The sequence below is a fragment of the Narcine bancroftii genome, chromosome 1, assembly GCF_036971445.1.
Source record: "Narcine bancroftii isolate sNarBan1 chromosome 1, sNarBan1.hap1, whole genome shotgun sequence".
NCBI lineage: Eukaryota > Metazoa > Chordata > Chondrichthyes > Torpediniformes > Narcinidae > Narcine > Narcine bancroftii.
The window spans coordinates 466499925-466526061 of NC_091469.1; the positions used below are offsets into that span (position 1 = coordinate 466499925).

General features: G+C 41.2%; 1 protein-coding gene across 4 annotated transcripts in view; it reads right to left on the reverse strand.

Annotated features, from left to right (window-relative positions):
- LOC138751849 (leucine-rich repeat-containing protein 37B-like) overlaps positions 1-22189 on the reverse strand; it is a 155192-nt gene extending 133003 nt beyond the window's left edge. For 2 of the 4 annotated variants that reach the window (XM_069914694.1, XM_069914693.1), the window contains exon 1: positions 21684-22189. In XM_069914694.1, coding sequence (XP_069770795.1) covers positions 21684-21982 — 299 coding nt within the window. In that variant the 5' untranslated portion in view covers positions 21983-22189. The remainder of the gene's footprint in view (positions 1-21683) is intronic. The other 2 variants (XM_069914696.1, XM_069914695.1) reach the window with 2 other exon arrangements.
- Between the last annotated feature and the right edge of the window lie 3948 nt (positions 22190-26137).

The following is a 26137-nucleotide window of genomic DNA, read 5'->3' on the forward strand; positions in this document are numbered from 1 at the left end:
GTTCTTGAGGCCAGAGAGGTGTCTGGGCTCAACGGGGTCACCAATGTAGTGCTGGACACGGCCAAGAAAGACTCAGCCACCACAATGAAAGTCGTTAATGACTATTTTTATTCAAATTCAGCGTGCGCCCTTTTAAGGGCAGCATGAGCTCAGTCACCTCGTGCATTGTGAATCATAATCACTGCCCCAGCCGCGCGCTGGGCAGGAGACTTGAGGCAGGGAGAAAACCCTGACACCGCCATCTTCCCATGGCTGCTCCACCACATGGCGTTATACGCGGGGCTGGTTCGCCATGAGATAGTGCGCCCAACACAATATAAAACTTATTTTCCCTTCCTCAAAACATCACAAAATTAAATTGCTGTACCCCTACAGAGAGCATTAAAACTATTTTCCAGATACTGATGAAAAATGTTTCCCGAGCAAGAAAAAAAATCAGGCTCCCTGATTTCTACAAACTATTGTTTAATTTTTTTCCATTTGTATTATTTCCATAGAAAACATCACTGTGTGATGTTTGAGCAACTCAAGATTTTGCCTCCACTCAAACATGAAAAACAATTTCAATTTAATGGTTCTCTAAATGTTTGACCTCAATCCTACTGAATGCTACCTTATCCAAAGGTTGTGACATAACTTTATAAAATGGCTCGGTTAACCTTGCTCCTGTTATTGCCTGCTTTTGTGATTCACCTGAGCATAAAGCCCTGCAAAAGATAGTGGACACAGCCATCCAGCCATCACAGGTAAAACCCTCCCCACCATTAAGAACATCTACAAGGAACACTGCCATCAGAGAGCAGCAGCAATCATCAAGAATCCACACTACATAGCACATGCTCAGTCCTCGCATCAGAAAAGATGCCACATGACTCACACCACCAGGTTCAGGAATAGGTGCTACCCTCCCCCATCAGACTCCTCAACAATAAACTCAATTGGATAGAGTCATGTGATGGAGTAGTGGCCGGTCGGGTTGAACCAGCCCTCTCCAGAAAAAAAGGAAAAAAGTTTGGAAAAGACAAGGCTCGATGGATACAAAACTCAAGAAATAGAAGATAAAGTTACAGAGAAGAACAAGAAGATGGCACCCAAGAAAGAGAAAGTAAGAACAACAGAAAAAAAAAACATTACAAATGTACAAGATGGAGAAGAACACAATGAAAACAAAGCAAAAGTATTACGAATTGGGAGAGAAGACACATAAAATATTGGCCTGGCAACTTAAAACAGAACAAGCTAAAAGAATTGTATTGGCATCAAGGAAAAAGGACAAACAAATCACAACAGAAATTAATGGAAACTTTAAGGAACTTTATGAACAATTATACCAAATTGAAAATGAGGGGAAAGATGATAAAAATAGAAAAGATTTTAGCTAAAATTGAACTGCCGAAATTGCAAGAAGAGGAACAAAACAAACTGATAAAACCATTTGAAATAGAGGAAGTACACGATATATTAAAAAAAAAGCTGCCGAACAATAAACACCAGGAGAGGATTGATTTCCATTAGAATTTTATAAAACATTTAAAGAGTTATTAAATTCCTCCTCTCCTGGAAATAATGAATCAGGTAGAAGAAACACAAAACTTGCCAGACTCATGTAAGACAGCAATAATTACAGTAATACCAAAGGGGAAGGGTCCATTAACACCAGCATCATATAGACCAATATTTCTACTTGATTCAGATTATAAGATAATAGAAAAATTATTAGCAGATTGGCCGACTGTGTACCAAAAATAGTAAAACAAGATAAACTGGATTTATTAAGAAAAGACGAACAGCAGATAATGTCTGTAAACATTAATCTAATTCATGCAGCTCAAGGAAATAAGAAACCAATGGTGGCTGTTGCCTTAGATGCAGAAAAAGCCTTTGACAGGATAGAGTGGAACTACTTATTTTAAAGTATTACAGAAGTTCAATCTGTCAGAAAAATATATTAATTGGATTCAAGCATTATATCATGGTCCATTGGCAAAGGTAGTCGTAAATGGATATGTATCGAACCAATTCAAATTAAGTAGATCAACTAGGCAGGGATGTCCATTATCCCCCTCATTGTTCGTCTTAGCAATAGAACCATTGGCAGAGCTGATAAGAATAGAAAACAAAAGAAAAGGGATAAAAATAAAGGAGAAGGAGTATAAAATCAGTTTATTTGCAGGTGACATCATAGTATACCTAACAGTACCAGAGATATCAATAAAAGAATTACATAAGAAATTGAAGGAATATGGAGAAATATCGAGGTACAAGGTCAACGCAAATAAAAGTGAAGTGATGCCAATGAATAATGCGGATTATACAGAACTTAAAAAAGAATCACCATTTAAGTGGCAAGCACAAGCCATCCGATACCTAGGGATCAGGTTAGACAATAACTTAAGCAACTTGTACAAACTAAATTATCAGCCACTAATAAAGAAAGTGCAGGAAGACTGAGAACATTGGAAAGAACTACCGCTATCATTGATAGGGAGGGTGAAATGCATTAAAATGAATGTGTTCCCTAGGATACAATACTTATTTCAAACGTTTCCAATCCGCTTAACAGAGAAATTCTTTGATGAACTAGAGAATAATAAGGAAATTCTTGTGGAAAGGGGGGGAAACCGAGGGTAGCGTTAGATAAATTAACCGAGAGGTATAACCAGGGTGGTTTGCAGTTACCAAAGTTCAGAAATTATTATGGAGCCGCACAATTAAGGTATTTATCAGATTTTTAATCAGACAAGGAGCGCTTTCATCCCTAACGTCGAAGTACTCGAGATGGCAGAGGTCGACAGCATTGAGTCCACGCTGCTGAAGATCCAGCTGCGCTGGATGGGTCACGTCTCCAGAATGGAGGACCATCGCCTTCCCAAGATCATGTTATATGGCGAGCTCTCCACTGGCCACCGTGACAGAGGTGCACCAAAGAAAAGGTACAAGGACTGCCTAAAGAAATCTCTTGGTGCCTGCCACATTGACCACCGCCAGTGGGCTGATAACACCTCAAACCGTGCATCTTGGCGCCTCACAGTTTGGCAGGCAGCAACCTCCTTTGAAGAAGACCGCAGAGCCCACCTCACTGACAAAAGGCAAAGGAGGAAAAACCCAACGCCCAGCCCCGGCCAGCCAATTTTCCCCTGCAGCCGCTGCAGCCGTGTCTGCCTGTCCCGCATCGGACTTGTCAGCCACAAACGAGCCTGCAGCTGACGTGGACTTTTTGCCCCCTCCATGGATCTTCGTCCGCGAAGCCAAGCCAAAGAAAAAGAAAAGAAGATCAGACAAGGGAAAAACCCAGATTGGATTAAGATAGAACTAGATAAAATAGGGGAGAAGATACTGGAACATATACTTTATAACTGGGATGAAAAGCTGGTGCAATATTAAAAGCTCACCAGTATTGCATCATTTACTTAATATATGGAAGATCCACGTAGAAAGGAAAAAAAACAAATTACCAAATACCAAAATTGTTATTGACGCAAAATCCACCAATCCCTTTTACAATAGAGAATGGAAGAGAAAAGGAATCAAAATAATAGAAAATTGTTTTTGGTAAATAATTTATTAACATTTGAACAGTTGAAGGACAAATATGGAATAACTCACAGTACAGTGTTTGCATACCATCAATTGAAAGCTTATTTAAAGGATAAATTGGGAAACAGATTGAAATTACCAGAAGGAAGCAGCTTTGAAAATGTGATTACAGACACAATGATAATTAAGATATTTATAACAAATATGTACATTAAGCTGCAAGGTAAGGAAAATGAGGAAATAAGCTATAAACCTAAACAAAAGTGGGAAAAGGATTTAAACATAAAGATAAAGAATAAAGCATAGGAAAAGTTATATTCTGGTACTATGAAGAATACAATAAACACAAGGTTATGCATGATACAGTATAATTGGTTACATAAGTTATATATCACTCCTCTAAAATTAAAAGAATGGGATCCATCATTATCAGATAGGTGTTTTCGCTGTAAGAAGGAAAAGGGAACAATACATGCATTTTGGGCATGTACAAAAGTTAAAACGTTTTGGGAAGAACTAAATCAGATAAAAAGTAAAATCACAAAAAATAACATACTGTAGCAGCAGATATACTGCTAACTGAAATAACACACAACCAGACAGGTTGAGCTCAGTGAGCAGAACTGATTTATTGCAAGCTGCCTGGCTGGCCTTATACTTTCAGCCCAGACCTGGCTGAGAACCGCGCTGGGGGCACTGACATCACCAGGGCGTCACATGGGTCCCCAAGCACGGCCTTCTGAGCCCAGTGCCGAGGTCGAAGGGGAAATCCCTGACGACGCCATTTTGGCCATCTTCCCCACCACGTGTGTTACAAGCGGGGCCGGTTTGCTTGCCTAATGGGGTGCAAAGGAGTTCAACTGGGCCCGGAGGTGGGGGAGTAGCTCATGCAGTGACTGCTGGGGGTTGTGAGGTGCGTTGACGAACTCACCGGGTAGTGCCAGCAGTGTGCTGTAGACCAGCTTGGCTGATGACGCCTGTAGATCTTTGGGCATCGAGCGGATGCCCAGGAGCACCTAAGGCAGTTCGTCCACCTAGTCTGGACCGGTGAGGCGGGCCATAAGTGCTGACTTAAGGTGGCGGTGTAGTCACTCGACCAGCCCATTGGCCTGCAGGTGATAGGCCGTGGAGCAGTGTAGCTTGATCCCCAGCCTGTTGGCGACCTATGCCCAGAGCGCAGAGGTGACCTGGGTGCCCCGATCGCTGGTGAGGTGATTCGGGGCGCCAAACCGAGTGACCCAACCGTGCAACTACGCTCGGGAGCAGGAGTCCGTGGAGGCGTCTGGCATCGGGATCACCTCGGTCCAACGAGTGGAGCGGTCCACCACCATGTAAAGGTAACGGTTACCACAGGAAATGGGTAAGGGCCCGATGATGTCCACGTGAATGTGGCTGAACCATTCCCGGACGTGCTGGAGCTCCTGTACAGGCGCTCTGGTGTGGCTGTGCACCTTGGAAAGCTGGTAACAGGTGCAGGTTCTGGCCCAGCCCGCAATCTGCTTCCGCAGCCCGTGCCAGATGAAATGCTCTGCCACCCTGGAATGCGGAGCCCTCCGGGAATCACTCAAGCCATAACTCTTGAGCCTTCTGAGCAACCTTCCTCGGGTCAGCAAAGTTCTCTTGGGCCAGTAACGGCCGGATGTCCTCAGGCAGATGGTCGAGAAAGATGCGCTCAAAGAGTGGGCAGTTGGTGTGATCGCCCATGAGTGCGAGCATCTCGTCCATTAGCTCAATCGGGGACCTGTCCCCCAAGGCTTTGAGCTGCAGCATCCGAGCGACACTCTGGTGCCTGGATAGTCGGAGGGAGCCGGTGAGCACCCGCTTGATGGTCCCGTATTTATCTTCTGTGGGTGGGTGTTGAACGAGGTGCAACACACATTTGGCGGTGGCCTGGTCCAGGGCGGCGACCACATGGTAGAACCTGGTGGTGTCTGATGAAATCTGGCGGAGGCGAAACTGAGCCTCTCCATGGCTGAACCAGGTCTCCAGCTCCAGAACCCAGAAGTCAGGGAGTTTGACGGGTTTAGCACTGGTCGAAGGGTCACTCATGTTGGGTTCAAAGCCATTTGAACCTTTCGGAATCACCAATTGCAGCAGCAGCTACACTGCTAACTGAAATAACACACAACCAGACGGGTTGAGCTCAGTGAGCAGAACTGATTTATTGCAGGCTGCCTGGCTGGCCTTATACTCCCAGCCCGGACCTGGCTGAGAATCACGCTGGGGATGCTGATGTCACCAGGGCATCATGTGGGTCCCCAAGCAAGGCCTTCTGAGCCCGATGCTGAGGTCGAAGGGGAAACCCCCAACAGCGCCATTTTGGCCGTCTGCCCTGCCGCGTGTGTTACAAGCGGGGCCGGTTCACCTGCCTAATGGTGTGCCACCACAATACCAAAAAATCCAGAGATCTTTCTTTCAAGTAACATAAAAAATAAAGGATTAGGCGTCAAATTGGATAAAGCGCAAAAAAGATTTATTATGATAGCCTTAGCAGTGGCAAAAAAATGTATAATGTCAACTTGGAAAATGGAAGAGAGCCTGAGAATACAGCAATGGTACATGGAAATGAATGAATGTATTCCATTGGAATACATAATTTAAAAAATAAAGTCACATTGTTCGAACAAATTTGGGAACCATACATGGAACATAACAGAGAGAGCCAGCCTCGGACCTCCACCCCCTAAAATGATAAGAAGACAAAACTATTTGATTTCGTGTATAAAAGTAGATGACACATTTTTCTGGTTTGTTTTTCCTTTGTGTGAAGACATTGTTTTATGGTTCTATTGTAAATATTCAACATATATTGGTTTTGGGGGGATGGGAAGGGGGAGGGAGGGATGGGGGAAAAAAGGGGGAAAATGCCATTGTGTATATTTAATGAGAAACATTTGTACATATTATGGTTCACAGTGTGAAAAATAAAAAATTATTTAAAAAAAACAATAAACTCAATCAGGGTCTCATTTAAGGACTTACTTTTGTGCTAGGTTTTTTCCTCTGTATTGCAGACAGTTGTTTACATTCATTATCTGTTTAAATATGCACAATAAATGGAAATTCTGCCTCATCCACAAGAAAAAAAGAATCTCAGGGTTGTATGTGATTATATGTACTCTGACAATAAATCTGAAATCTGATTTTTCTTATACTTTTCATAAAATACCTAAACGAGTAAGTTGTTATAATCACATACTGAGTTCATTAGCCATTCAGTGGATGCACTCATCATGTTCACGTTATTAGAGCCAATAACAATAAAATATCAAAAAATTGAATATTTTATCCATGCTGATGATTCTTCCAAAGCAATTTAATTATCTGCTTCAAATACTTATACAATTCATCTCAAAAACTCTCAGCAACTAAAGCATGGTATACAACAAAAATGAAAAAGGAATGTTTGCTTGCATCTTTTCTTCCTTTTTCCAATAATTTTTCATTTATGGCCATATTATTGACACATAAATCAATGTAGAGCCTTCAGAAATAATCCAGATTTCACAATATTTTAAAGATCAATCTTTGTTCTATTGTACCCTTTAATTCCTTAGTTATTTTCACAAACGGCATCATCCCTTTTATCTTCAATTATTTACAAGAAAGTGCTGGAAATACTCAGCAAATCAGCCAGGGTCAGTGGAAAAAGAAACATTATTAACATTTCAGGCCAATGATCCTGATTAGAACTGGAATATAAATGTTTAAAAATCAAGTATATTTTAAGTTGCAGAGAAAGAATGGAGTTCAGAGAACAACAAAACACAGAGTGGAGACCAAAGATGTGCAGGTTACACAAATGCTTCTGGTGGCACTTAGAAAGAGAAATGAAACAAAGTACCTGCTAGAACTGTGAGGCATAAAATACTGCCCTCACTGGAAATCTGAAACAAAAGAGAATACTGGAAATATCCAGTTAATCAGGCAATGTCCATGGAGATAGAAAATCTGAGTTAGTGTCTTTACAATCAGAACTGACCAGCATGATCTGAAAGCGTTGAATTCAACGTGGAGTCTTAGGCGACAATATGCATAGATGGAAAGTGAGCTGCTATTCATTCAGTAAATGCTGGGGTTCCTCAGAACAGTGTGCAAGAACACAAACAAGAACATCAGAGTTGGAGTGAGATGGAGAATAACAAGCAATCCAAATTCTACACACTATTTTGGAAAAAATTATTTGTACTAATTTACAGCAATCAAAACTTTTTCGCCTTCATATGGTCCTTTAAGTCCTTTGCTTTTTGACCTGGAACTAGAACTCTTTGGGAAAGAAGAGATTTCACAGGGATATACTGGAATGGAATCAAACACAAGGTTTCTTTATATGCAAATGATCTTTTATTCTTTATATCCAATTCTGATGTTTCTATTTCCTGCATTATTTAATCAGGTTAAATCATTGTGGTTGGGATGGTCACCTTTATCTATTACTATGAATGGATGTATTAATATTTTACCTAAATTTTATATCCTTTACCAATTTTTATTCCCAAATCTTTTTTTTTTATTTACTGTATTTGCTTATATATTCTTACAAATGGCAAAGAAAACATCCTAATTTAAATAAACCACATCTTTATTTCCGGACAATATACCAATTTGATAAAGTTGCTGACTGCCCTCCTTGGGTAGAAATGAAAATGAATTTTAATAAAAATACATCAATGTTGGCAATTTTATGGTCATTTTTATCCTTTTCTTTTTACAAACTGGCTTACAATCTGATTATGAGACAGTTGAGAATAATGGGCAAAATTTAGAAAATGTTTTGAATTTCAAAGTTTTTATCTTGCCAGCCCTATTATATCCAAGCATCTTTTTCATTCTTCTTCTTAAGGATGGGCATAGATTAGATATATTACAAATCCAGAGGACCCCAAAACCAAGCAGCAATAGAAATACACCAAGACAAACAGTTACTTAAACAAAAGTTGCTTTTAATTTTATTTAAACATAAAAACAGGATTAAACTTTAACTTATTACTATTAACTTAGCTCAACCCACTTCTAATTCTAACTGCATGTGTTTGTAACGTGTATATGTTCAGGAAAGTTCTTTAATTCACAGTCCAATCTCACTTCTCACTCCTCCAAGTTCCCGGTATCAGGCAATTTTTATACTGTGCACAGAATTTAATATTTATGAATTTTCACCAGGCCCTGGTGCTTAAAGGTAAATGGTTACTGCTCAGGAAGGTTCTCATTGGTTTCAGAGAGATTTGTTACTCGTTGGACACATACACAAACTGATTTCCTCCAATCAGCCATTTCAGTGTCTTGCTGAAGAAACTTGCCCCATCATGGGTTTTCCAAATGATAACCTCTTCTTCCAAGTCACCACAAAGTTCCTCTTGTTTCCCTTATTTCAGGAGAAACACTCTAGCCAGCCTTTTCCTCTTGTAAGGACTATAAGGATTTTAAACAGGCTGAACATGTCTTCAAAATGGGGTTTTCAACAAGCCTGCCAGCTTGCTATGTTGCAGCCTCCAAAAGCTACTGTAGAACTGACTTCTCTCTCTCTCCCCAAAGAATCACATTTTTTTTCTTTCTCTGTTTACAAAACTACATGAACCCTCTTCGAACAGCAAAATGCAACCAGACAGACTGCTAGTACCGAAAACAATTTCCAAGCCTGGCCATCTGTTGCTTTAAAGAGAATAGATCATTTATTCCACAACATCAGTCCAATTAACACCTACTTATGAAGTCTCCATAGGAAAGCTTCAAAGTTTCTGAAAAGTCACTGTGGACATGAAGTCTCTGCTTCTGCATAGCTCCTGCATTTCAAATGAGATAACTTCTGTGAAATGTTAATGTCTGTTTGTGAAGTGACCTACACTAAACCCCCCACAATCTATCTCTTTAAAAGTCATATTGTTAGGAGCCCAAAGGACCCCAAAACCCAGCAGCAATAGATATTCACCAAGACAAGTGATTTTTAAAACAAAAGTTGTTTTGAATCAACTTTAAACATGAAAATAGAATTGAACTTTAATTTATCTCTATATTAACCCCCTTCTAATTCTAAGCACACCTGTATGTAATATGTGTGTAAATTTAAGAAAAGTTTTTTGGTTCGCAGTTCAATCTCACTTCTCCTTCTTTCAAGTTCTCTGGTTGTAGGCAATTCTTATACTGTGCACAGAATTTAACATGTATAAAGTTCACCAGACTTTGGTGCTCAAAAGGTAAATGTTTACCACTCAGGAAGGTTCTTGTAGGGTTTGCAGAGAGAGATTTGTTGTTCCAGGATTTCCACAACTGTGGTACCATTAGTCACCTCAAGGTCTCACTGATGAAACTTGCCCCATCAGGGTTTTCCACATGGTAACTTCTTCCTTCAGGCTACCACAGAGTTCCTTTCTGTTCCACTTAATCCAAGAGAAACATCGGATAGCACTTCCAACCATCCACTGCTCTGGAACTTTCTGTTTCCAACCAGCTCTTCCTGGCTTGCACTGTTCAGCTCCTTTAGTGTCACACACACTAGCTGAGAGGGCTTGTCTTCTCTCCCCCTCTCTCTCTCTCTCTCTCTCCAACTGCCAACTACCAGAAAGCCCATGTGACTCATTTGCCTTGACTCCACCTTCTTCAGCAAACAACAGGAGTTCTTCTCCTTGGTCAAGATGTTGTCTTAGATAATCAAAACCCAGGATTGAACTTTCTGTGAGCACTTTGCAGAAAGGTACTTGTAGCCAGTTTGTATCCTCCAAAACAATGGTCTTTTCATTTCATGACGTCATTTCAATTAGCACATACTTGTGAAAGGTGCCTCATATTCTCCAGAGATCCTGCAATGTTATTGAATATGAATTCTTCAGTCTTTCAAATAAGATCTGTTTTAAAATGTGTGTATGTATGTAACCCATTAATCTTACCAAATTCCTCCCAATATTTATCCATTACAATATTAATATATGGAGGAGTCACGTGATGGAGTAGTGGCCGGACGGTGAACTCCAGCCCTCTCCAGAAAAGTCGGGAAAAACAAAGGAAAACACAAAGGCACAGAAATAAAAGTTACAGAAAAGTGAGTATAAAGGTGGAAAGAAGATGGCGACAAAAAAAGAAAAATCGAAAGCAACGATAAGAAGAGAGGAAGAGAAGACAAAGGAGGAAAAAGGTGAAGGCCTTACCTGTCCGAAGAGGCCCGCTGCGGAGAGAGAAACCCGCTCCCTCAGGTCGGTAAATAATGGACTACAAAAATGGCTCGCAGAGCCGAGTAAAAGTGCGCAACCGCGCATGCGCGATACTTCGCGCATGCGCGATGCGAATGAAGAAAAAAACACACCGACGGGAGGGGGGACCAGCTGGGGAGTCGATCTCCACAGCCGGCAACGACAGCTGCAGATCACCTGCAGCAAGAAGAGACCACAGAAGACAATAGAAACAAGAAAGAAGAGGAGGAAAGAGCACCAAAGAAACAACAGATGGTCAACCCAGAGGAAGAAGAAGAGGAAGAGGAAGAGTACAGGGAAATAGAAGAAGAAAAGAAAGGCAAGGTAAAGGATATACTTGCTCTTATTAAAGGATACATGGAGTCATTTAAAGAATGGCAAACACAGGAATTTAAGGATTTAAGAAAAAGAATAAACAACACAGAAGAGAAAATAAATAAAATGGAGATGACCTTAACAGAAATGGGAAAGAAAATGGACAAGATGGAAGAGCGGGCAGAAGCAGCAGAAATGGAGGTAGAAGACTTAAAAAAGAAATTGGAGAAATCTAATAAAAAAACTAAAGAGACACAAGAACTACTAGCTCAAAAAATAGATACAATGGAAAACCATAACAGAAGAAATAACATAAAGATAGTGGGCCTTAAGGAAGATGAAGAAGGCAAGAATATGAGGGAGTTTATAAAAGAGTGGATCCCTAAGACCCTAGGATGTCCAGAACTACAGCAAGAAATGGAAATAGAAAGGGCACATAGAGTATTGGCCTCTAAACCACAACCACAACAAAAAACAAGATCTATTGTAGTAAAATTCCTAAGATATACTACAAGAGAAAAGGTACTGGAGAAGACAATGGAAAAAGTAAGAGAGGGCAACAAACCACTGGAGTACAAAGGGCAAAAAATCTTCATTTATCCAGATATAAGTTTTGAACTCCTAAAGAAGAGAAAAGAGTTCAATATAGCAAAGGCGATTTTATGGAAGAAAGGGTATAAATTTATACTAAAGCATCCAGCGGTATTGAAAATATTTATTCCAGGACAACAAAACAGACTATTCTCGGATCCAGAAGAAGCACGAAAATTTGCAGAACAATTACAAAAATAGACTGAGGGAGGAAGACGGGTAATGAGAGTTAAAATGATCACGATTGATATGTATGTGGGTAAAGACAAAAATAGACTGAGGGATGAAGACGGGTAATGAGAGTAAAAATGATCACGATTGATATGTATGCGGGTAAAGAGGTATAAGAGTGAATAGAGACAATGAGCATACATGAATGTATCTGTACTTAGAGGAAAATATAGATAGTATAGACAAGAATTAATAAGGGAAGGTAATGGAATAGAGAGAATAAGGAGGGAATTAAAAGAGTGACCTTTGTGACATATGAAAAGTGAAATCTTTTCTGGGGGAGGCGGGGTGGGGGGAAATAGCGGTCACTGCAAAATCAGTTGACGCTTGCGAGTGGATTCGCAAATCCAAATGGAGAGGGGAGATGTGGTTGTCCGACAAGGGATAAAGGACAACTCAGGAGGTGAAGGGGAGATTGGGGATAAATAAGATAGAAATAGGAGAATAAGGAAAATGTTGGATGTTGTAGGAATGTTGTCTTATAAAGAGTTGAAAATAAGAAAACAGAAATGGAAAAGGAGGAAAGGTAATGATGGAAAAACGGAAAGAGAAGATAAACAAAATATAAAAGGGCTACGCTGAACTATATGTCTTTAAATATTAATGGAATACATAACCAAATTAAAAGGAAGAAACTACTAAATTTAAATGAATAAATGTATTCCGTTAGAAAAAATAACATATAGGTTAAGAAATAATATTGAAATATTCGAACAAGAATAGGAGCCTTACATTAAATACAATAGTGAAAACCTACCGGGGACAAACATTACCTAAGTAAATGGAATGAGAAGGAAAGAAAAGAATGGACTCAGTAGAATTTCTGGTGTAATTTTGTTGAATGACAACATTGTCTGACTGGCTTAATGCAACCTAGATTGTATACCTAAAATGGATGAAAGGGGGGGGTGGGGGGGTGGTTTGGGAGGAAAGGGGGGGAAGAAAAAGTCACTGTATATGTGTGAAAAAGAAATAGTGTATATCATGGCTAATGTGATTTATGGTGTGAAAAATAAAAAATTATAAAAAAAAACAAAAAAAACAATATTAATATATAATATAATATAACCCGTAACAGGTATTAAATGTTTTAAAGATAATTTTATTCATAACAATTTTGCTTCTTTTGAGCATTTGGTGGTAAATTTTAATTTACCAAATACTAATTTTTTAGATTTTTTTTATAAGTTAGATATTTTGTTCAATCAAAGATCCCGGATTTCCCATGAATTCCTGAGACAAATATTCTCAATTTACTCTTTGATTTTCAGCTCTCTCATTGAGGCTCAATATCAATTATTTACAGCAATTTGTTGAACTTAAGAACAGCCTCACTAGTTAAAATTGAGAATGATTTCAATTTATTTGGATGAAGTACAGGATTCTATTTGTAATCTGATTACTTCTACTTCCTTTTGCACACAACATTTTGTTTTACAATTCAAGTTGGTACATAGAGTACATATGTCTAATTTTTTATTCAGATATTAATCCTTTATGTGACAAATGTATAAGTTTTGAGGCTTCATTGATACATATGTTTTGGACTTCCCCTTGTTTAGAAAAATTATGGAAAAACATCTTTCAAACTTTAGCGATGATTTTAAAGGTTAAAGCAGAATCTTGCTTTATTTGGATTTTCTCAAGAAGATGTTGTTTTACTGACTTCAACTCAAAAGCAAATTTTATCCTTTACTTCTCTAATAGCTAGACAGGCAGTTTTGATTAAATGGAAGGATAATACTCCTTGTATACACTTACAATGGTTAAATGATATCACATAACCAATTACGGTACGGAAACAGGCCATCTCACTCTCTCTAGTTCATACCGATTTAAGTGATCTCCTCTAGTCCCACTTAGCTGCATCCTGCCCATAACCCTCCAATCCCCTCACATCCATGCACCTAATCAACTTTTTCTTAAATGACAAAATTGACCTTGCTGCAACCACCTCTTCTGGATGGTCATTCTGCTCAGCCACCACTCTTTGAGTGAAGAAGCTCCCTCTCATGTTATTTCTAAACTTTTGAGTTAAGGGTTACTTAACTAATGACCCCTTGTTCCAATCTCTCCTACCTCAAGGGGAAGAGCCTATTCTCGTCTACTCTATCTATCCCCCTCATAATTTTAAATACCTCTATCAAACCTCCCCCTCAATCTTCTACACTCCAATGAATAAAGATCCAGTCTATTCAATCTTTCTTTGTATTCTAGATACTGCAATCCAGGCAACATTTTAGTAATTCTTCTCTGCACCCTCTCTACCTTATTGATATCCTTCCTATAATTTGGGGACCAGAACTGCACACAGTATTCCAAATTTGGCCTCACCAATGCCCTGAATAGTCTCGACAACACTTCCCAACTCCTATATTCTATGCTTTGATTTATAAAGGCCAGCTTGCCAAAAACCTTTTTACCACCCTATCCATATGAGATTCCATTTTCAAAGAATGATAAACCATTATTCCAAGATCTTTCTGTTCCTCCGCATTCCTCAATGCCCTCCCCTTCACTGCATATGTCCTATTTTGATTATTCTTCCAAAATTGAAACACTTCACATTTATCTGCCATCTTTCATCCCACTCTTCTAAGCAGTCTAAATCCTTCTGTAGTCCATTTTCACTATCCATAACTACTCCTATTTTTGTATCATATGATTATTTATTTATCACTCCATCATCCAAAACATTAATGTAAATGACAAACAACAAGGGACCCAACACCAATCCCTGAGGCACGCCGCTTGTCACCGGCTCCATCCTGACAGACTTATCCATCATGACTCTCTGGCATCTACCTTCTAGCTGCTATTGAACCATCTGATAACCTCAGCATTAATACCTAGTGCCTGAAACTTCCTTACCTTTCATGTGGAACCTTATCGAAGGCTTACTGAAACATCTACTGCTCTACCCTCATCAACATTCCTAGTCAACTCCTCAAAAAATTCAACAAGATTTATCAAACATGACCTTCCACATGCAAATCCATGTTGAGTATTCCTGATCAGACCCTGTCTCTCTAGATACTGAAATATATTATCTCTAAGAATACTTTCCATTACCGATGTCAAACTTACAGGCCTATAATTGCTAGGCTTACCCCTCGAACCCTTTTTAAACAAAGGAACCACATGTGCCAATCCTCTGGCACCGTGACCCTCTCTAATTATTTTTGAAAAATCACTGTCAGAGTCCCCGCTATTTCTTCCCCGACTTCCCTCAAGATCCTGGGGAAAATCCCATCAGGACCTGGAGACTTATTCACCTTTATATGCTTCAAAAGCTCCAATTCCCCCTCATTCCTGATCCCTACATTTTTCATAATCATCCCTTTTGCTTCTCTTATCCTAAACAATTCCATATCCTTTTCTCTAGTGAATACTGAAGAGAAGAACTCGTTCAATATCTCCCCCATCTCATTTGGCTCTGCACACAGTTGTCTGCTCTGATTCTCTAAGGGACCAATTTTATCCTTCACCCTCCTTTTGCTATTTACATATTTGTAAAAACCCTTCAGATTTACTTTCACCCTGTTCACTATAGCCACCTCATACTTTCTTTTTGCTATCCTTATTTCTTTCTTAAGCTTCTTTTCCAAGCATCTCGTTTATACCTTGATTCTTACATTTAATGTAGGCCTCCCTTTTAATTGGAACCAACTTTCTAATCTCCCTTGAAAACCACAGCTCTCTCAAACTTTTGTCCCTGCCTTTTATCCTAACAGGAACATAAAGATTCTGTACCCTCAAAATCTCACCTTTAAAAGACCTTCAAATCTCCTCTACCTCCTTCCCATAAAACAAATCAGCCCAAACCACTCCATCCAAATCCCTTCTCATTTCTTCAATTCTGCCTTTTCCCCACTCAAAAACCTTAATCTTTGGACCAGACATATCCCTTTCCATAATTATATTGAAACTAATGGTACCATGATCACTGGATCCAAAGTGCTCCCCAACACACACCTCAGTCACCTGCCCTATCTCATTCCCCAACAGTAGATCCAACACTGCCCCTTCTCTAGTGGGTACCTCAACATACTGCTGCAAAAAACTATCCTGCATACATTTTACAAATTCTAATCCATCCAGCCCCTTCACAGAATGTGCTTCCCAATCTATATTAGGAAAATTAAAATCCCCCACTAACTCAACCCTGTGCTTATTACAAATCTCTGCTATTTCCTTATACATTTGCCCCTCTATTTCTCACTCCCCACTAGGTGGTCTATAATATACCCCTACAATTGTAATATACCTCTTTTCCATTTTTTAAATTCACCCATACCGCCTCCCTTGATGAGCCCTGCAATCTATCTTGCATCAGCACCGCTGTAATATTTTCCGACAAGCAATGCTACATCCCAATCCCTCTTATCCCTCCAATCCTATCACACCTAAAGCAACGAAATCCCAGAATATTTAGCTACCAGTCATAACCGCGTCATACTGCCAAGTGTCGGTCCACATCTTCAGCTCATCTACCTTCCTTACAATACTCCTAGCATTAAAGTAAATGCATTTCAGAGATTTCCTACATACTTCCCTCTGTTTGACCCCATCTTTATGGTCTACTCGATTATTTATTACCATCATCCTACTTAAGATTGGAAAAAATCAGATTTGCTATTAAAGATGTAAATAACTTCTGTAAGATGTATGGGCCCATTTATGGATTATTATCATAACGTGAATAGTTAAGGTGTGTTTGCATACTCCGGCATGGAAAGGGATATGTCTGGTTCAAAGATTAAGGTTTTTGAGTGAGGAAAAGCCAGATTTGAAGAAATGAGAAGGGATTTGGAAGGAGTGGCTTGGGCTGATTTGTTTTATGGGAAGGAGGGAGAGGAGATTTGAAGGTCATTTAAAGGTGAGATTTTGAGGGTACAGAATCTTTATGTTCCTGGTTGATGTCATTTGATTTCCATGCATTTATTTTCTTTTGATATCCTTGTTTAGAGGTAGGGGTTTTGATTGATAAGGGGGGGATATTAATTTTCTTCTTTCTTGATAAATAATTGATAATTGTTTTGTTTAATTGAGAACTGTGAATATCAATGACATTATAAGTGAAAATAAGGGTAATGATTTCTAAATTCCTTCCTTTCTTCAATAAGGAAAATTTTATAATTTCCTTGAAATTATTCAATTTTTTTCCTCTTTTTATTTTCATTTTTCCCCCTTTATTGGAGTTGTTTTTTTTAATTAATATGGGTTGATAAGCTATTAAGAATGTGCTTTTGCATTTTGAATATACTGTTTATTTTAAGAATGTATCTTATAAATTTGGAACATTGAATAATTGAGATGTTTAATTGTTAATGCTTAAAATAAGATTTAAAATTATTTTTTTTTTAAATTATGGATATGAGTTACAATTTATGTATGCTAAGGTTATATGGAATGTTTTATTTATTCTGTACATCAATATCATTTTATCGAATTGTACCCTTTTTTCTGTTTGTACAAGTTCTTTATTAAAATCAATAAATTATTTAAAAAGAAAAAGGTCAATCTTGACATCCCAACTCTTGTACTCAATTCCCTTAATGATGAAGGTAATTGCACCAAATGTTTTCTTCATTACCCTATCTACCTGTGTTGCCATCTTCAGGGGATCTATGAGCCTGAACATCTCTGTCTCTCTGTTTTACAACGATCCCCATTTACTGTGTAAGCCCTTCCCTGGTTTGACTTATCAAGATGTAAGACCTTGCACTTATTTAAATTAATCAAGATCCCACTGTAATCGTGGATAACCTTCCTCATCATCCATTACTACATCTTATTGTCATCCACAAACTTACCAACCATGCCACCGACATTCCATCCAGATCATTAATATAAAACAGTGGACCAAGTACCATGTCGCATCACGTCATGGTCTTTCAGTCTGAAAAACAAACCTCCACCACAAACATATCTCCTCCTGGTAAGCCAAATTTGTATACTCGGCTAGTTTCTGAGGTTATGCAAGAGAACCTCACAGACCAGTCAACCATGGAGAACTTTCTCAAAGACCTTGCCAAATCCATGCAGACAACATCTACCGCCCTGTCTTCATCAATCTTCTTGGTCATTTCTTCAAAGAAATCAAATTCATGATTTTCCATGTAATAATCTCTGCTGACTATATCCAACCTGCTGAGTTTCTCCAGCATTTTTGTGCACTGTACCTAATCATTCCTTGCCTTTCCAAATGCTCATTAATCCTGATCCTCAGAATCACTACCAATAACTTGGATATATGAAAATAAAACAAAAATAAATCATACAAGATATAAATGAAACTCAATCTCTAAGTTTATGATGTTGCTGGCAAGTTCCATAAAAAAAAAACTAAATACCAATTCAATGCAAATTCAAACTGCTCACTTGGGAAAAGTAAATCTTAACCCTGATGGCTTTAGGTAACTTCATAATCATACGCATTGCATAGCCATTTTTGTGCTCTCTACAAAGCCATTACTCACTGTAATAAAAGTTTTGGACTGGCATTAATGGGGAATTAGGCAATGAGTGGACTCAAGCATCAAATCCCCCATGATCATATTGAATACTGTTTTGCCCAATGTATGCTGTAATGCTCGAAGATTATTGTCTCCTTTTTAACTTTGGAGAAGGTCATTATCACTGACAAAATCACCATTTTCTCCCATCCCCAAATGAGCTCATCACAGTGATGGTCACCTACTTTGAATTATGGTGTCCCTTGTGGTAAAGGTATTCCCACGGTGCTTAGTCTGAGGATTCTTGAAGTTTGGTAGAACCATAATTCACCTCGCTAGTCCAATTGAGACAGTAATCACGAGTCAACCATATTGTGGATATGCGCTTCCATTCATCCAGAGGTTGGAAGCACAACATCTGCCACACAGGAAATTAGATGGAACTCGTGTCATAGAACCTTACAGCACAGTAGCGGCCCTTCAGCCCTCAATATTGTGTCAACCGATATATTCTGACCAAAATTACTAAACTCTTCCTACCTCGTAACCCTCTATTTTCCTTTCATCTATGTTCCAAAGAGTCTCTTAAATGTCCCTAATGTTTCAGCCTCTAATGCCACCACTGGCAAGGCATTCCAGGTACCTACAACTCTCTATACAAAAAACTTACCTCTGATATCTCCCTTAAACTTTCCTCCCTTCACTTTGTAGAGATGTCCTCTGGTGTTTGCTATTCCTGGCATGGGAAAAAAAGGCTCTTTATCTCTGGCTCTCAGGCTTATATTAAGTCACTTTTCATCCTTCTTCGCTCCAAAGAGAAAAGTACCAACTCTGCTAACCTTGCCTCATAATACTTATTTTCCAATTCAGGAAACATTCTGGTAAATCTCCTCTGCCCCCTCTCTATAGCTTCCACATCCTTCCTTCCTATAATGAGGTGACCGGAACTGAACACAAAAAATATTCTAAATGTGGTCTCACCAGAGATTTGTAGAGTTCCAACATGACCTCTCGACTCCTGAATTCAATCCCCCTATTAATGAAGCCCAACATCTCATAGGCCTTCTTAACTATCATATCAACCTGCATGGGAGCCTTGAAAGATGTATGGATTTGGACACCAAGGTCCATCTGTACCTCCACACTGTTGCATCCAACCATTAACCCTGTGCTCAGCATTCCGGTTTGACTTTCCAAAATTCATCACCTCACACTTATCTGGATTGAACTCCATCTGGTACTTTTTCAGCCAACTCTGCATCCTGTCTATATCCTTTTATAACCTTTGACAACCTTTAGCACTATCCATAACTCCTGCAACCTTCATATCATCTGCAAACTTACTTACCCACCCTTCTGCTTCTTCATCTAGGTCATTTATAAAAATCACAAAGAGCAGGGGTCCCAGGACAGATCCCTGTGGAATTCCACTAGTCACTGACCTCCAGGCAGAGTATCTTTCTTCCACTGCTACACTAAGCTTTCTACATGCAAACCAATCCAAGGATTCCCTGCCTCATGACTTTCTGAACAGGTTTCTCATGGGGGACCTTGTCAAATGCCTTACTAAAATCCATATAGACCACATCTACCTCTCTACCATCATCAATTTCTTCTGTTCCCTCCTCATAAAACTCAATTAGACTCATCAGACGCAACCTTCTCTTCACAAAGCCATGCTGACTATCTTTGGTTAGACCCTACTTCTCCAAATGCTCATAGATCATATTCTTAAGAAACTCCTCCAATAGTTTGCACACCACTGACATAAAACTCACTTGTCTATCATTCCCAACATTTCCACTATTACCTTTTTTTTTAAACAAGGGGACCACATTTGCCATTCTCCTATCCTCCGGAACTTCGCCTGTCACCAAAGAAGATGAAGATCATATCCAACACCCCAGCTATTTCTTCCTCCCTTCCCACAGTAAACCTGGGGTATATCACATCCAGCCCCAGGAATTTATCAATCTTAATGTTTTTAAGAGGGTCCAACACTACCTCCACCTTAATCTCAACATTGTCCAGCACACAAGCTTTAACTAAAACATCTTTAACTGGATTAAATTCACGTCAGCGTCTGATGATATCTTGACTCCATTCAGGGTAGAAGAAAACTCTACTATTCTGAACCATCATTGGAGCTCGCCTTTGTCTTGCATTTTGAACTGCAAGTCGAAGAATTGTCTCTCTGTCCAAATAATTCCGACCTCAACCTGATCAAGATCCTTTTCTCTGGTGAACACTATTCACTTAGGACTTCCCCAACCTCCTCTGCCTCCAGGCACATGTTGCCCCCTTTATCCTTTAGAGGCCCCACCTTCGTTCTCATCCTCCTCCTGTTCTACACATACGCATAGAATGCCTTGCTGGTCTCCTTAATTCTACTTCCCAAGGGATTGTCATGCCCCCTTCAAGCCTTTCTTAAGTTCCGTCTTGGCTACCATCTTCTTTCTTCTTTCTTCTTTGGCTTGGCTTCGCGGACGAAGATTTATGGAGGGGGTAAAAGTCCACGTCAGCTGCAGGCTCGTTTGAGGCTGACAAGTCCGATGCGGGACAGGCAGACACGGTTGCAGCGGCTGCAGGGGAAAATTGGTTGGTTGGGGTATACTTCTTCTAATGCCGTGGTTTTCAAACTTTTTTATTTCCACTCTCATATCACCTTATTCCCTCTTCCATGGTTGCTCTGTGATAAGAAAGGGATCTCTTAAGGTGGTATGTGAGTGAGGAAAAAAAACAAGTTTGAGAACCACGACTCTCGAGCAATCCTTCGGTGGGAAAGTTCAGCGACTTTACGGATTGCGCCCATAATTTGGCACGAGGTTCCTTTCCGCCCGCAGCTCTGGATCGAGTCCACGACTGCGGAACCTTAAACTTGCCAACACCGGACTGGGTCCGCCACAGGGCACGGAGCTCGTGAGCACCCAGCGAGGGCGCATGAAGGTTCCTGGACCTGAAAGTTCGACTCATCACAAGAGCCCCAGTGGCACAGGGATTACTTAAAAGTGGTATGTGAGTGGAAAGAAAATGTTGGTCTTTCTCTTCCTAACCCACCTTTTTTTTGGGGTCCACCTTGGACCATCTTTTTTCCCGCCTCAGGGGGAGGGGGGGTAGGAGGGGGAGGGGAAGGGAGGGGGAGGGGGGGGAGGGGGAGGGGGAGGGGAAGGGGGGGGAGGGGGGGGAAGGGGAGGGGGAGGGGGAGGGACTGTCACCTCCCCTTGTTCCCGCCTCAATCCCGTCACCATGAGCCCTGGGCGGCTGTGGTCACTCTCACTTTATCAGACTGATGGACCTATGAGAGATATTCGTTCACTTGAACATCGTGGTTTAATTCCGAATGGGCACGACCAACGTGGACACCTACAAGACGGAGAAGGGCGTCAGGACGTGGCCGGACACGGTGCCCCGGGTTCCTTTGGGCACCCGCGTCAGGGTGTCGGCGGTGCGGTTCCAGGCCCCGTCGGGCGGCTCCAAGGGCTTCTGCGGGTGGCAGGAGAGGATGTTGAGGTAGCAGCGGCACCTGGCGGGGCAGACGGCGCGCGGCTCGGGCCCGGCCGGCCCGTTGCGGGGCAGCGCCACCGTCGCCCTCCTGGAGTCCGAGCGCGCCGACAGCGCCAAGAGGCACGACGCCACCAGGCTGGCCAGGCCGAAACCGCCCGCCATCTCACTCACTTCGCATCCCCGTCACGGCACGGAATCGAGGGAAGCCGGCCGTTGTCATGGCGACCGCTGCCCCGCCCCCCCGGGGGGCATCCGACAACTTGCGCCAGGCCGCTCCTTTGTTTCGGGGGCCGTCGCTAGGCGACGGTCAAAGCGTCATCAAAACAAAGGCCACGCCCACCGGCACGCGTGCGCTCCCCTTGATCCCGGGACTGGGTTGGATTCTGGTGGGAAAGTTCCGTTCAACCTGCAACTCTGGACTGAGTGCAAAACAATGGAAGGAGTTACTTGAAAACTTGGCAACACTGGATTGAGTCCGCAACGGGGCACGGAGTTTAGGAGGCACCCAGCAAGGGTGCATAAGAGTTGCTTGACCTGAAAGTTCGACTCTCTCCGTGAAATCTGCATTTTCTCTCTTTTGCTTCGTGTGTTTTGCCACAACCTGTACATGGTGGTTCGTTTGAATCATTCCACCTTTAACATACTTCTCTTGACTATGAGGCTGATTGACACTGATCCCTTTCTCCCACATTTGCAAAACGATGAGAGGGAAATTATGAAAATCAGAAATGATCAAAAGGAAAAGTATTTTTCTCAAACAAAGCAAATGCTGGACTTGTGAAACAGAAGGAGTGCTGGAAATACTCATTATGCCAGACCACATCTGTGTAGAGAGAAACCCATATCTAATCCTAACAGCATTCACAGCGATCATAATTTTGTTTAAACCATCAACTCGCCACGGAGGGAAAAAAATTAAAGCTGAATGTTCATCGCTTCTGGTTACATATAAGCGATGAACATTCAACTTTAATTTTTTTTTCCTCCGTGGCGAGATGCTGAAAAGACTGGCTGAGCTCCTCCAGCATTTCTGTGTGTTTTAATGACAATCACAGCATCTGCAGCCTATCCTGTTTCACCCACATTCAATTTAAGTAACACCTGTGTGGTTAATAACATCACACTATGAAGCAAATAGAACAGCCCTCAAACAAAGAGAACAATCCTTGAAATGGAATTGCAATGGAAGACAAATAGTTGGGAAATATGGTTAATGGAATTTAGTCTAAATTTTGTCAAATACTGTAGCCTAATTGGAGGAAGAAATTGATTGGAGCAAGTGAGGTCAGGTGACCTGAGGAGCAGCCGCAGTTAGCATTCGAAAAGGGCAAGAATCTGATTGGAAGAAGAAGCTGAGTATCACAGTAAAAGTGAGGGATGGTGTAGCAGGAGTGGTGATTGTGGAAGTGGGCTGAGTGGTAAGAATTTGGTGAAAACAGGTAAGTGGGAAGGAGTGGAGTTGAATTTTTAAAAAGACAAAAAGGATTCAGCAGGTAGGCACAGGTTTTAGATCATACATTTTGTTCCTCTAGTCATAAACGGTGAGAATAATTTGTTCCTCTTGCAGAATGTGGATGACTTCATCTGTGAGAAGTGCGTCCAGCGGCCTCCCCTGACAAGCTGAGAGGGAGAAAAGTCAGGAGAGGAAAAGGGAACAGGCAAGCAGTGTAGGGCAACCTATGGCCAGTCCTTCCAATAACAACTATACCATTTTGGATACTGTTGTAGGGGATCACCTATCAGAGACAAGCCACGTGTGATCAGGTCTCTGACATGGAGTCTGGACCCGTGGCTAATAAGGGAAGGGAAGAGGTGAGAGCTGGTGGTGATAGCATATTCCATAGTTAAGGGAACAGAGAAGAGGTTCTGTGGAAGACATAAAGTATCCTGGATGGTATATTGCCTTCCTGGTGCCAGGGACTGAGATAATGCAAATGGAGTTCACAGCATTCTCAGGAGGGAGGGTGAGCAGCCAGATGTTGTGGTCCATATAGGGTAGGAATGGTGGGGAGGGCCTGCAAAAAGTTTCAGGAGTCAGGCATGAGGTTGCAGGACAGGACCTCCAGGTTCTGTGATCTCAGGATTGCTACCTGTGCCACTGTTACGAAGCCCAGAGGACCCCAAAGCCCAGCACCAATAGATATTTCACCAAGACAAATGGTTACTTAAACAAAAGTTGCTTTTAATTATCCTTAAAGATGAAAACAGAATCACACTTTAACTTATCACTATTGACTTAACTAACCTAATTCTAAGTGCATGTGAATGTAATGTGTGTGTAAATTCTTTGGTAACACAGACCAATCGTCAATCTCACTTCTCATTCCTCCAAGTTCACTGGTTGCAGGCAATTCTTGTACTGTGCACAGAATTTAACATTTATAAAGTCTCACCAGAATTTGGTGCTTGAAAAGTAAATGATTACTGCTCGGGACGGTTCCTGTTGGTTTTTCAGAGAGAGAATTGTTGTACGATGGACATGCAGCCACTTCAGTGTCTTGCTGACGAAACCTGCCCCCTTCAGGGTTCTCCAGATGATAACCTCTTTCCTTTCAGGTCACCACAGAGTGCCTTTATGTTTCTCTTATTCCAAGTGAAACATTAGGCAGCCAGTCCTCTCCTCTTGCATGAACCATAAGGGTTTTTGACCAGGCTGAATCAAGTACTTACAACCTGTGGTTCCAACAAGATATTTCATCTGCTGCCTTTTTTGTAAACAACAATCCATTAGTGAAGTCTCTTTGGGCACTCTCCAAAGCTCTTGCAAAGACTGTCTTGGCCCTGACATGTCCAGCATGGGGAAGAGCTCTAGTATTTTAAATAAGATCTGTTTTTAAAGTGTTTGTATGTGACCCTATTCTAACAAACCTTTTCCCAATTTGTCTCAAAAAAAAACATCTATATGCTCTGTCACAGCCACTAACTGGTGAGGTTAGAAATAGGAGGCTAACGCAGCTTAACAGGTGGCTAAAGACATAGTGCAAGAGGGAGGGGCTTCAGGTTTCTGGATCATTGGACTCTCTTCCAGGGAAGGTGGGACCTGTTCTGACAGGATAGTTTGAATCTGAACTGCAGGGGGACTAATATCCTTGCAGGACGGTTTGCTCGTGGTGCTCTGGTGGATTTAAACTAGTGACAGAGTGGATACTGGAGTGGAGTTGTATGTGGTGGAATTTTCTAAAGTGGATTCATTTCAATGCAAAGAATACTGTAGGAAAGACAGATGAGCTAGACCATGGATTGGCATGCGGAATTATGACTTTGTGGCCATTAGTGAAACTTGGTTTCAGGAGGGGCAGGACCAGCAGCTCAATGTTCTGCGGTTTAGATGCAATCGAATGGAAGGAGGGGGGGGGTGATGGAAGAGGGGGGGGAATGGCATTGATTGTCAGGAAAAATATCACAGCTGTGCTGTTATGTTGCAGACCAGCAGCAAGAGAAAATTCACCAAGATGGTGTTATTTTTAAAACAATATATTTTGTGTGGGTGTGGTACTTCCTCAACATCCTCAACATCCATTGGAGCGCTCACACCCCTAACGTCGAGTACTCGAGATGGCAGAGGTCGACAGCATCGAGTAGGATGGGTCACGTCTCCAGAATGGAGGACCATCGCCTTCCCAAGATCGTATTATATGGCGAGCTCACCACTGGCCACCGTGACAGAGGTGCACCAAAGAAAAGGTACAAGGACTGCCTAAAGAAATCTCTTGGTGCCTGCCACATTGACCACCGCCAGTGGGCTGATAACGCCTCAAACCGTGCATCTTGGCGCTTCACAGTTTGGCGGGCAGCAGCCTCCTTTGAAGAAGACCGCAGAGCCCACCTCACTGACAAAAGGCAAAGGAGGAAAAACCCAACACCCAACCCCAACCAACCAATTTTCCCTTGCAACCGCTGCAATCGTGTCTGCCTGTCCCGCATCGGACTGGTCAGCCACAAACGAGCCTGCAGCTGACGTGGACTTTTTACCCCCTCCATAAATCTTCGTCCGCGAAGCCAAGCCAAAGAAGAAAGAGAATGGGCTGGAAGGGCCTGTATATCTTTTTTTTTTTAATTAAAAATTAAGTCTCATTAGGTCCAACTTTTTTCTCTGTTCTTTTCTCCAATTAATGCTGCTCGACCTCTAGATTGTTTTTAGCACCAAATGTCAGCATTTGCAGTCTCTCTTGCTCTGCAGTCTTGTATGATCCAAATGACTGCTTTAAATTGACAGCTGACAGTGAGTGAAATTCAAAAGTCTGCAGATGCTGTGATTGTAGTAAAAACACACAGGCATGTTGGAGGACCTCAGCTGGTCTTGTAGCATCTACAGTA